The sequence below is a fragment of the Dipodomys merriami genome, unplaced genomic scaffold (assembly GCF_024711535.1).
Source record: "Dipodomys merriami isolate MVZ:Mamm:240054 unplaced genomic scaffold, mDipMer1.0.p SCAF_33, whole genome shotgun sequence".
Lineage (NCBI taxonomy): Eukaryota > Metazoa > Chordata > Mammalia > Rodentia > Heteromyidae > Dipodomys > Dipodomys merriami.
In genome coordinates this window covers 7,850,132-7,862,129 of record NW_027204826.1, presented here as the reverse complement: position 1 = coordinate 7,862,129, position 11,998 = coordinate 7,850,132, and the positions used below count along the sequence as shown (strand labels likewise).

Sequence of the window (11,998 nt, the reverse complement as noted above, 5' to 3'; positions counted from 1 at the left end):
ATCCTGGCAGGAAGCTTCTTCTTCTTCTTCTTCTTCTTCTTTTTTTTTTTTTTATAAAAGCTGTATTTAAAATAACCAGAGTCAACTTTATAAAAGGATATGTAAAACTTTATAATTTTTTTCTGCTGCTCTTGGGGCTTGAACTCAGGGCCTAGATGGTGTCCCTGAGCCTCTTTGTGTTCAAGGAGAGCACTATACCACTTGAGCCACAGTGCCAATTCTGGCTTTTTCTGAGTAGTTCACTGGAGATAAGAGTCTCATGGACTTTCCTGCCTGGGCTAGCTTCGAACTACAAACCTCAGATCTCAGCCTCCTGAATAGCTAGGATTACAGCTGTGAGCCAGGGCACCCAGCAAAAATGCTAACATTTTGTGCTGTGCTTTACACAGCTTCAAATCATAAATGGTCTGTGGACAGTTCATTTCCATGGAATTATCCACAGAACCCCCTGGATCTGGGGGTTCCGGGTAGCGTCTTTCTCTAGGATGAGACTGTAGCTATTTTCTAGGAGCAACCATGGCCCCGGGGCCCATTTCACCATCCATTGGGCATTCCTTCTAGCACGTTCTATGTATTCCCTTCTGCCTTCTACAACTGTGTCTGAAGGCTGTGTCTCTGTCCTTTCTCTGTCTCTGCAAGCCTATCCTTTCTGTTGCAGTAAGCTACAGGTCTATGGCTTTCTCCAAGACCTCCTGGTCATTTTGTGAAGGAATACTTTATCCATATAGCAATTTGAATCTTCCCAACTTTGGAATGCCCTTTGAGGTCATAAAAGGCATTCATGTAGAAGAGGATCTAGCAAAGTGGACAGACAGGGATCTTGACACATTACTGGGAAAAGGAAGAGGCCCACGTGGAACAGAGCAGGGGCAAGGACCCCAGATAAGATGGCTCCAAACTCCAGCATGGCGGGCACTCAGGCAGAACTGCCGGCATCTAGGATCCACTCAGGCTTTTGTACAAAGATCTCAGCAGAACAAGAAAGTGGATGCTACCTGGTGGCTAAGATTGATGGATGCACATGGAGTGTGAGCCATCTGCCAACTCGCAAGCTCAGAGAAGGTCCCTTTTCTGTCAACTCTTGGAAGCAGGGAGTGATCAAATGCAAGATGTAAACAAGGAGGAGGAAGAAGCGTAAGGAAAAGGCCCTGGAAGGGCATCTGCCTTAGTCTTGAAGGAGAACACATGGACCCCAAAAGTAGTGACATCTAGGTAAAGGAGATAGGAGAATGGGAAGGCAGAGGGAAAAACCAATCACATAGGGTGATTTGGGGAATGCAGCCAAGAGGAGACCCAAGAAATGAGGCCAATTGAACGTTGAGTTTTCAAGCTTGAGTAACAACTTGGTGTGAATGGATTTTCTGTTTTCCCAAATACCTTGTAGCTACCATGATCAGTTTGGGGGATGAACCTCATGAAAGTGGGAATCTCGGTGAGTGTCTCTGAACTCCAGTGAAGGAAGCATAGCTGGAGGGAGGTCAAAAGCTGTTTTTGAATGAATGCCACCAACAGTATGCAAAAGGTACAGGGCTTTTGGGTGCTGTGGACATTTATGATTCCCTGAGAGCTGTGTCAGGTCACAGGGTGTCTGAAGGCAGGCTGAAGAACCAATGCAATTTGACATATTCCATTTCAGAGTGGGTGAACACTTTTCACGGAAGTAAGTATTCAGATAATACTAGTTTCTAGTGTGCGAAGGAACTCAAGTGCACACATGTTGCATTAAGATCTTAGCGTAAGTTGGACTCACACTTATAATCCTAGCTACTCAGGAGGCTGAGATCTGAGGATCATGGTTCGAAGCCAGCCTCAGAAGGAAAGTCCATGAGACTCATCTCCAATCAACCAACAGAAAATCGGAAGTGGTGTGGTGGCTCAAAGTGGTAGAGCACTAGCCTGGAGTGGAAAATGCTCAAGGACAGAACCCATTGCCCTGAATTCAAGCCCCATAAACAACAAAAACAAATAAACAAAAAAAAAGATCTTAGTGTAAAATAGTTTGACCACCAGAACTCAGGATCTTGTACTCGCTCAGCTTTCTTGCTCACAGGTGGTATTCTTACCACTAGAACAAAGCCTCTACAGGCTAGCTTTTTGCTGCTTTTGGAAACAGAGTCTCATGGACTTTGCTGTTCTAACTGGCTTCAAACTTTGATCTTCCATGTCTCAGGCTCCTAAGGAGTTAAGATTCTAGGCATGAGCTACACTGGTGCCCTGCTAGTTGGACGGTTTGACTTATAATTTTACTTTGACATGGATTTCATTTATAAAATATGAACCACTATGTAGAAAATTCACCCCAAAATTACTAAGAGATTTTTTTTCTTCTGGGAGGATGAAAAGGTTATTAAATCGGTTAAATCTTAGAAACAAAATATTTTAAATAAATATTTCCAAAAGAGATGCGAACTTTGGTTTGTTTGTTTTTTTACTGTTTAGAATGTAAGTCTTAAAATATAAAGAGTGCTTGTGGATGAAATAGAAAGCCGAAATGCCCTTTATAGACTGACAGATGACTTGCGATTTTTAAATGATTTCATGAATACTCATTATTTTGAAGGGCCTATCTCATATCTACTATAATTAGAATTACTGATTTTGATGTAGTTTTTCTTCCAACTCTATAGCCTTGACAGGTGCCATCCTTCAAAAACTAAAACCACCCCATCTACAATATACTGCAGAGGGATTTGACCTTTATCCTACAATATATCACCAGACTGGCACAGAGTGGATATTTCATTCTTTACTGACCTTCCAGCTTCTACTTAAGTAAAATTTTACCTTCAGAAGAAAATGAAAGGATTTATCATGCCAGGGGTGGAATCTTGTTCTTTACTAAGTATACATATTCATAGTTCACACCTGTAATCCTAGTTACTCAGGAGGCTGAGATCTGAGGATTACAGTTTGAAACCAGCCCAGGTTGGAAAGTTTGTGAGACTCTTGTGTCCAATTAACCATCAAAAAGCCAGAAGTGAAGCTGTGTTTCAAGTGGAGTGGTGCTAGTCTTGAGATAAAAACCTCATGGACAACAACCATTCTCTGAATTCAAGTCCCAGGTTGGCGTGCGTGTGTGTGTATGTGTGTGTGTGTGCGCGTGCATGCACACACACACACACACACACACAATGTTATCACTAAAATTAACAAGTAAATATTATTTGTTAAGGACTGTTAAATTTGTTGTGTGTGTATACAGTGCCATTCTGTTTGGTATAAAATTTGTGATTTTTTTCTCTTCCCTTGTATTTCTGTTACTTGATGTAAACTCTTTGGGAGGTTAAGTTCTATTTAAAAATTGTTCCTAAACTGGGCACTAGAAGTCCAAACCTGTAATCCTAGCTATTCAAGAGGCTGAGATCTGAGGGTTATGGTCCAAAGTCCATGAGACTCTTTATCTCCAATTAATCAACAGAAATCCAGAAATGAAAAGTATGGTGCAAGTAGTAAAGCATTAGCTTTAAACAAAAACAACAATAAAAACCTAAAGGACAACAGGAAGATCTGAGTTCAAGCCACAGTACTAGCACCAAATAAACAAATCCTAAATTCTTAAGTGAGGAACACTTTTTTGATGTTTATATTTCTTAATCTGAATACATGCATTTTTGGGTTATTTTCTGATATAAATCACTGATCCATAGTTCTAGCATTTGAACAATGTGAACATGTGAAAGCTTCATTAGACCTGCTAGACAAAGTGAGAAGCAAAGTTTTTGGGTAAAGAAACTATAAAAATGGATTCCTGAATCAAGTTAAAAAAAATCTACTCCAGATCCAATTTATAACATATTCTCTGTGCATCCTGCTAATTGTCTTGGTGTATGATACCAGGATTTTTCTCAGTTTTGTTTTAAATTGTATGTGTCTCACTCAGAAAGGTACTTCTGTAGCCCAACAATTTCCTCTCAAGAGTCTCATTTAGAAGAAAAGAAATAAAATTTATGATTTGTTTAAATACATAAGAAATAAGTCTGGAAAAACACAATAGTCCGTGTGTGTGTGTGTGTGTGTGTGTGTGTGTGTGTGTGTGTGCGCGCATGCACGCGCGTGTGTTTGAGTGCCTCTGTCATGGAAACAGTAATGATGTGATGAATTCCAGTTTCCATGGAAACAACCCGGCCAAGGCATATTGTGTATTTATAGCAGGACACGGGCCTCCTTAGAAATGTAACAGTATGGCCCCGAGTCTATTCCCCAAGTATGAAAATTTAAGATTATTTTGCTTGTGGAAAGCGTGGTTTTATTAGCAGAGTTCTGATTTTTCTGACCAGTTTGAGTCACACTTTGCTGAATAGAAGGGCGCCATGTACACATTCATTTAAACATGTCTGCCTGCATCCATTTGTGGGTGCTGAAGACTCGGTTGCCTTGGACACAGGGGTTGTCCAAGGAGATATGGTTTCCCTGTTCAGGGAAGACGCATGGCAGGAATGGCATGGGTAACAGCAAAGACAGCGCTCCTCGGGATTGGAAGTAAGTAGATTTAACAAGAACTTTTTTTCTTTTTTGGGGGGGGGTATGCTGGTCCTGGAGCCTGAACCCAGGGCCTGGGTGCTGTACCTGTGCTTTTTCTTTTGTTCAAGGCTAGTGCTCTCCTACTTGAGCCACAGCACCCTTTCTAGTTTAGGGATGATTAACTGGAGATAAAAGTCTCACCAACTTCCCTGCCTAATCTAGCTTCGAACCAGGATCCTCAGATCCCAGCCTCCTGAGTAGGTAGGAATATAGGTGTGAGCCACCACTTCCTTTTTTTCTTTGTTGTTAAGAAAGGGTCACATGTTTATATGGAAGTTAGATCTAACTTACAAATATGTAGGTAACCAAGCCCAGGATCATCTGCATACATGCACTGAGTATATTCAAGTACGGTTTATACAGGATTCTGAATATATCAACTCCTTTCAACAACTCTCTTAAGAAAATGAAACTGGAATCTGAAGTGTGACAGGGGGCTGAGTTCAAGGGCAGAAGAGTAGATAAATGGAAAGGATAAGGGTGGACGATCATAGTCATAATAATCAAGGTCCCTATGTGAAAATGGAGCCAGGAAAATACAGGGGATGGGTGGGGTTAGGAGAGAGGAAGAAGAAGGGTTATGGTGACAACACTGATCAAGGCACACGGTACTCCCAGATTGGCTTGTTGAGTCGAAACCCCACTGTACAACTATTTGAACATCAAAATAATAATAACAAACTAAATTACAAAACCAAACCCAAAAGGCACACGTACAACCTGTGACCGTCTAGAGCACCCACAGGAGAGATGAGGGCCCCCAGATCAGTTCTCCTGACTACACACCTACCCGGCTTGCTCATATCTTCCCACTTTGGATTTTGCCCACAGGGTGATGGCTAGCAGCCAGCAAGCAGCAAGGCAGACCGGGTGACGTGTGTGCCTACTCTTCCTTGCTTAGAATGACAGCAGGCTTAAGGGATCGAAATGGGCAACTCTACAACTAAAGGATTATTCATTCATTTGGGAACAAAAGTCTTCCTTATTACCAGGTATGAAGATGCAACTCCCATAATCCCAGCTACTATGAAGGCAGAGGACTGGAAGGCCAACAGGTTCCATGGGGGGAAGGTAGGGAGATTTTTATCCCAAGAATAAAATGTCAAAAGGGCTAGGAATGGGACTCAACTAAAAATGTTTGCCTAGCAAATACAAGACCTTGGGTTCAAATCCCGGAGCTAATGAATTCATAGGCTTCCTTATGCCTGTCATGTTCAGACATAAGGAAGTATGAATTATTAGTTCTGAAATCACACACCCCATTCATTTTAGGCTCGAAGGAAGCCTCTCAGCTTTGCACAGCAATATTTTAGAATATCATCGTTTAGATTATCATCAGCAATCCCCCACCCCACCCCCCAACTCTCTCCCAACAAACGCCAGTCAGTTGACAGGCCATGCAGGTGACAAGGTGACTGATACTTGGCAAAAGCAGAGTGGGGTCCAGGCCATGGAGGGCCTTACCCGATTGCCTTCACTCTTAGAGCGGTCGTTCTTCGCCTTGGCCGTCTTCTCTGCCAGTTTCTTCTGCCTCTGAGGGCCTCTTCCAAAGAAGATGTAGTTGACAAAGGCGTACTCCAGGAGGGCCAGGAACACGAAGACGAAGCAGCCCATCAGGTACATGTCGATGGCTTTGACGTAGGGGATTTTGGGCAGAGTCTCTCGAAGGTGGGTGTTGATGGTGGTCATGGTCAACACGGTGGTGATCCCTAGGAGAGAAAAGGGGAGTGGTTGAGCCTGGTGACTCCACTGCCTGTCTTTGCATTCTTCACCCTCCTGCTGTATCCGGCTTCAAGCACTAAGATGCAACAGTTCTCTGAGCAACTCAGCCCATGAGAGCACAGCACCTCAATCTTCCTCCACATCGTCTTTCTACCAGCAGAGGAAATGGAGTTTAGAGACTGGGTGGGAGAGAAACACACACAAGGCAGCTAGATAGTTCATACTCCTTGTAACTATGAAAGAAATCTAGCCAGGTGGCAGTGGCTTACACCTATCATCCTAACTACTCAGGAAGCTGAGATCTGAGGTTCGTGGTTCAAAGCCAGCCTTGGGGCAAGAAAAGTCCAGTGAGCCACCAGAAAACAGGAGGTGAAGCTATGGCTCAAAGTGTTAGAGTGCTACCCTTGAGCATAAAGAGATCAGGCACAGTGCCCAGGCTCTGAGTTCAAACCCCATCACTGGGAAAGGAATCTAAAGAAGCCCAGAATTTAATGGGAGGTACTAAGTTATCTAGATGCAAAGCTGCAGATTTGAGGTGGTCTACAGCATATGAGAAAAAAACTGTCTTTCCTATCACAATGTGTTATTGAAAAGTTCTTACTTTGGCCTGGTGGCTTAGCTTTTCTTAAGGAGAAAAGAAACTGCTTTTAGGATAAGAGAGCATCTTTTGAAAGTTCTTGTCTTAAACTGATTACTTTTCAAGATGGAATTACCACAAGCCTCACATTGTTCAAGAAATAGCAGAGGGTTGTGGGGTGCATGTTGAAATTATTTGTGTAATGTTAATCTTATTTCAAAACGACTTTATGTAAATACACCTTTACCTTCTTCAAACTAGCCAATCATGAGCAAGTGGGGAGCCTGAGCTCAACCAATTGGAGCAGAGGGGGGGGGCGGGGCCTGCTGGAGTAGGGATATATATTGGAGCAGCCTGGCTTGCTGGCCCGATTTTTGGCTGAGGTCACACCCTTCCATGCAGGAGGAAATTTTGCCGTGCTGAGACAATTATGCATTTTCACGTCTGTCATTGTGACTCCAGAGGTTCATGGAGAGCCTATGTACAACAAGCTGGAGAAGTGGAGCCATGAAGGAAAAAGATCCTTGAGATATCCCTGGCCCTCATCAAAAGAAAAGAGAAGAAAAGTCATTTCTTCTACCAGGCAGAGTAGAAGCTCATGGATGGCAGCCATGGTGTTTTAAATGGTATAGGGGGACAGGATGTCTGGGTCTGGGAAGATCACCTTGCAGAGAGATTTTTGTTTTTCTCCCCTCAGTGAGGAAGACAGTCAGGAAATACCTGTGGTGAAGCAATGCTTTCCCTTGGATTGAACTGCACTGCATTCTGGGGCCAGTGAGCAGATCATTTGTTTTTTTTTGTCATTTTGTTGAATTTCTTATATAATACTATGCGAATAACCTCACTACCTCCCAAGTAAAGCTCAGTTGAGTCCTTAAAACCACACAAGGACCCTCCCCACCCCCTGCCACACACACCCCATTTGTCCCACAATTTCTTTCCATACAAAGATTCTGCACTGGGTAATTTGAGGCCATGGTGAACAAGGGTCGCTTGGTTTGTTGGAATGTGCGAAGCTATGTCTGCAGAAAGCATGTGGGTCTCTTAGTTCTTAGTGGGAGAGGAAACGCAACAGCTCATGTATTGCCTTGGAGACTCTAAGCTTGCAGTCCAACCCAGTTGACTCAGGAGACTGAGGTCTGAGGATCACAGTTTGAAGCCAATCCCAGGCAGGAAAGTCTATGAGATACTTTTATTCCAACTAACCAGCAAAAAAGGGCAGAAGTAGAGCTATGGCTCAAACTGGGAGAGGGCTAGCCGTGAGCAAAAGAAAAACAAAAAGTGCAAGGATAGAGCCCAGGTCCTGAGCTCAAGCCCAGGACTACTCTCTCTCTCTCTCTCTCTCTCTCTCTCTCTCTCTCTCTCTCTCTCTCTCTCTCTCTCTCTCTCTCTCTCTCTCTCTCTCTCTCTCTCTCTCTCTCTCTCACACACACACACATTCAAGAAGCATGCCAGCCCCTTTCCTACTCATCCTCAGATGTCCCCGAATTTGGGAAAAGGCAGAAGAGCTTTCTAAACTGCCCTTCCTTCCTTCCTTCCTTCCTTCCTTCCTTCCTTCCTTCCTTCCTTCCTTCCTTCCTTCCTTCCTTCCTTCCTTCCTTGCTTGCTTGCTGTTGTGGGGCTTGAACTCTGGGCCTAGGTGCTATCCTTCAGCTCTTCAGCTCAAGGCTAGCACTCTACCACTTGAGCCACAGAACCCCTTCCGGCTTTTTCTGCTTATGTTGTGCTGAGGAGTCAAACCCAGGGCCTCATGCATGCAAGGCAAGCACTCTACCACTGAGCCACCTTCCCAGCCCCCTAAACTCTCATTTCAAGAAACGAATGTGAAATGGACTCTGGGAAGCACTCAGGCCAGCACTCCCAAGGAAGTTCTGGAGGACAGTCAGGCTACTTTATTCATGCCCTCCTTGCTCAATGTTCATTAAACATTTCAGTTTACACTTCTCTTGACCTCTACCCACCCTCAGACGCACGCTTCCTGACACTGTGTGTCCCCCAGGGAGGATTTCAAGACTCTAGGGCTCAGCTGGCCTGGGATGAGCAGCCAAAGGAGGGAGGGAGGGAAGAGAGTCAAGGTTTCTTCTCCAACACACTCTCTCTTCCTCCCCCGAGCTCTGAACTGCTACTAACAGCCAAGCACCAGAAGAGCCAGAGAACCTATTTTTATGTCTAGCTGCAAACCACGATTGCTTATAGAGTGGATGGAAATCTAAGATGCTGGAGTATTTTAAGCGTCTCCTTTAACATCACATTCATGTGCACCTGGGGACTTTTTAAAATTTGAACATGGCAATGGGATAATTACAGTTTACAAATAAATGGGAAAACACCATGCAAATGCTACCAAATTAGGCATTCTTGCCATTATTCAAACCTTTTTTTTTTTTTTTTGCAAAGTTGCTGCCACTACTATCTTTCTCCTTTCCAAGTGGATTTGTGGAGCCCAAACGCTTTGCTTTTGCTCTGCTCATTTCTTCACCTCTCCAAGCTGGTTGACTTGAACGGGCCTGGGTATAACAGGCCTCCGTGGACAACCATAAGAATTGAGCTGAAAACGTGAGGATGAGGATGTCACCTGTTCTTTGTGTGGTGTGAGTGACCTAGATTATGGTTGGGATCTCCATTTGGTCTGATTATCAGTCTCTGTCTCTCTCACACATACACATTGCCTTCTACCATAGACTTCCATCAGAGCCAAGCAGCTGTTGGTGCCATGCTCTTAATCTTTACAGAACTGTGAGGTACATCACCCTCTTTTCTTTATACCTCACCCAGCCTTGGTAGAGTGTCATAGCAAGGGAAAAAATGGTCTCCCATAGGACTCTAGTCTTTCCGATTGGGTCGATCGATATGAGCTCTTAGCTCACATGCATTTGTGTATTCTTCCTGCCATTTCAATTCCTTTCCGGGACCCTTTTGGAAGCACACAGCTCACATGTGGAGTCACATGGCTCAGACCCACAGCCCATTGCAGCCTTAATCTACTACCTTGAGAAGTCTAAAGATTACATCTAAAGCCATCAGTGATGTGCTAATAAATAGAGAGCAGTTGCCAGTGCTGGCGGCTTATGCCTGTCATCCTAGCTACTCAAGAGACTGAGATCTGAGGATCACGGTTCCAAGTTAGCTTAGGCAGGAAAGTCCATGAGATTCTTATATCCAATAAATCACCAGAAAACTGGAAGTGAAGCTGTGGCTCAAAGTCATAAAGTGCCAGCCTCCAGCCAAAGAGCTTAGGGACAGCAACCAGGCCTTGAATTGAAGCCATTAGATTCTCTGTCCTTAACTTTGAACTTCTAAGTGGACTTCTCACTGGGATATAAGAGGTTGCTGGGTGGTTGTGCCTGTTATGTTCTTGTATTCTTACCAGACTGCTATAATTTCTGACTAATTATAAGCTTTCACTTATTTTTTTCATGGAGATTATGGTAATGAAATAATTTCTTTTTCAAAAATCTGCAGATAGAAAGATGATCATGAAGTAAAAAAAAATCTTCCTTTTCCTTCTGATTGATCCAAATAATGTAGTTTAGATGATAGCCGTATATGCTTTCACTCTATAGTGTTTTTTAAAGAAGGATCTTTAAGGAGCTGTACAAAGGGGTTTCAATTCAACACGTCAGTTTGTGAGGACAACGCATCTTGATCAGTGTCACCCCTTTCCATCATCCTTCTCCATCTCTCCCAACCCCAGCTGACCCCTCAAGTTATTATATTATTATATATGATGTTGTTATTATCATCATCATTACCATTATTTTCTAGGGATGGTTTTGAAGATGACCACAAAATTCAGTGCCCCACTTTGTGGTTGGGTGGCTGGCATCTCTGATAGCTCAGTGGCCCCTGAGCAGGAGAGGTGTAACATTCTGATACCTCTTGAGCGGATGAGCACAGTAGAAATCCAGCATAACCAGTCTACTCTCCTCCCTCAACTCTAGGCTCCTCTGTGTGCTGATGTTTACGACGTTAACTCTGTGAAGTGTGGTGGTAAGTCTCTGTAGACGCTGCACTATCAGGACCTCTTTTTGAAAGGAGGTGTAGTTACCACAGTGCAACTCTCTGAGACATGTACAGACAGTCTTCAGAGTCTTTCTCAGGCCATAATCATGAAAAGTTTGGGGACGAAAGGAGACAGGATTATGTCTCTAATCAAAGCCCTTCTACCCACAGCCATATCTTCCTGGAGAGCACTAGTATTAATAATAGTTCTTATTATTATTACTAATTACCAAAACTCATTAATAATAGTTAATAATAATATTTTTTTGCCAGTTCTGGGGCTTTAAACTTAGTGCCAGGGCACTGTCCCTGAGCTTCTTTTGCCCAAGGCTAGCACTCTACTAGTTAAGCCACAAAACCACTTCTGGCCTTGAATCAAACCCAGGGCTTCATGCATGCTAAGCAAGCACTGTACCACTAAGCCACATTCCCAGCCCAATATTATTATTATTACTCAATAACAATACTTATTACTCAATAATAATACTTAATAATACCTAACAATACTGTTTGCTTTTTTGTCTTTCTCTTTTTAAATACATGTTTGATTCTTACAATGCAAGTGGACTGAATAATTTCTATGCAGTACATATTGAAAATTTAGGAAGGAGTCTCCAGCATCTACAGAACTATATCCGAAACCCATAGCAAATGCCTGTAGTCATAGATAACACTGAATTCTGCTTGTTGTTTTTTTGCCCCTGTACACAGATACCTGTGATCATGTTTAATTTCTAGACTACCTACATTGAGAGATTATCATCAATAACTAAACCAGAACAGTTAGAATAACAGTTTGTAAGAAAGATTATTTACAACATGAATTGTGTGTTTCTGGAGTTTTCCATTAAACACTTCTGGACCCCAATAGGCCACAGATAGCCCAAGCTGCAACAAGGGACACTGGGAAGATTGATTGTATTTGGATGAGGTAATGGGGAAGGCCCCGGATAGAGACTACCTGTGCTGAAATCATTCTTCTGGCATCAAGTAGCTTACCACCCATTACCCAGGGTATTCTGCCTCATTCCCCTGTCTTTGCACAGTGGTCTTCTGCAGAATGTACCGTCACATCCCTGGCCCAAGCCGAGGACTGGGGCTCATATGGACTGGAAAGGTTTCGGCCTCATCTTGAAGGTTCCTGTTGCCATACTTTCCATATTCAGCACCTTATGA

At 43.2% G+C, this 11,998-nt stretch overlaps 1 protein-coding gene across 3 annotated transcripts in view; it reads right to left on the bottom strand.

The window, feature by feature from the left end:
* Positions 1–11,998, bottom strand: part of Gabrb3 (gamma-aminobutyric acid type A receptor subunit beta3) — a 220,717-nt gene that overhangs the window by 5,669 nt on the left and 203,050 nt on the right. For all 3 annotated transcript variants that reach the window (XM_070043069.1, XM_070043071.1, XM_070043070.1), the window contains exon 8: positions 5,986–6,230. In XM_070043069.1, the coding sequence (XP_069899170.1) occupies positions 5,986–6,230 (245 nt within the window). The remainder of the gene's footprint in view (positions 1–5,985; positions 6,231–11,998) is intronic.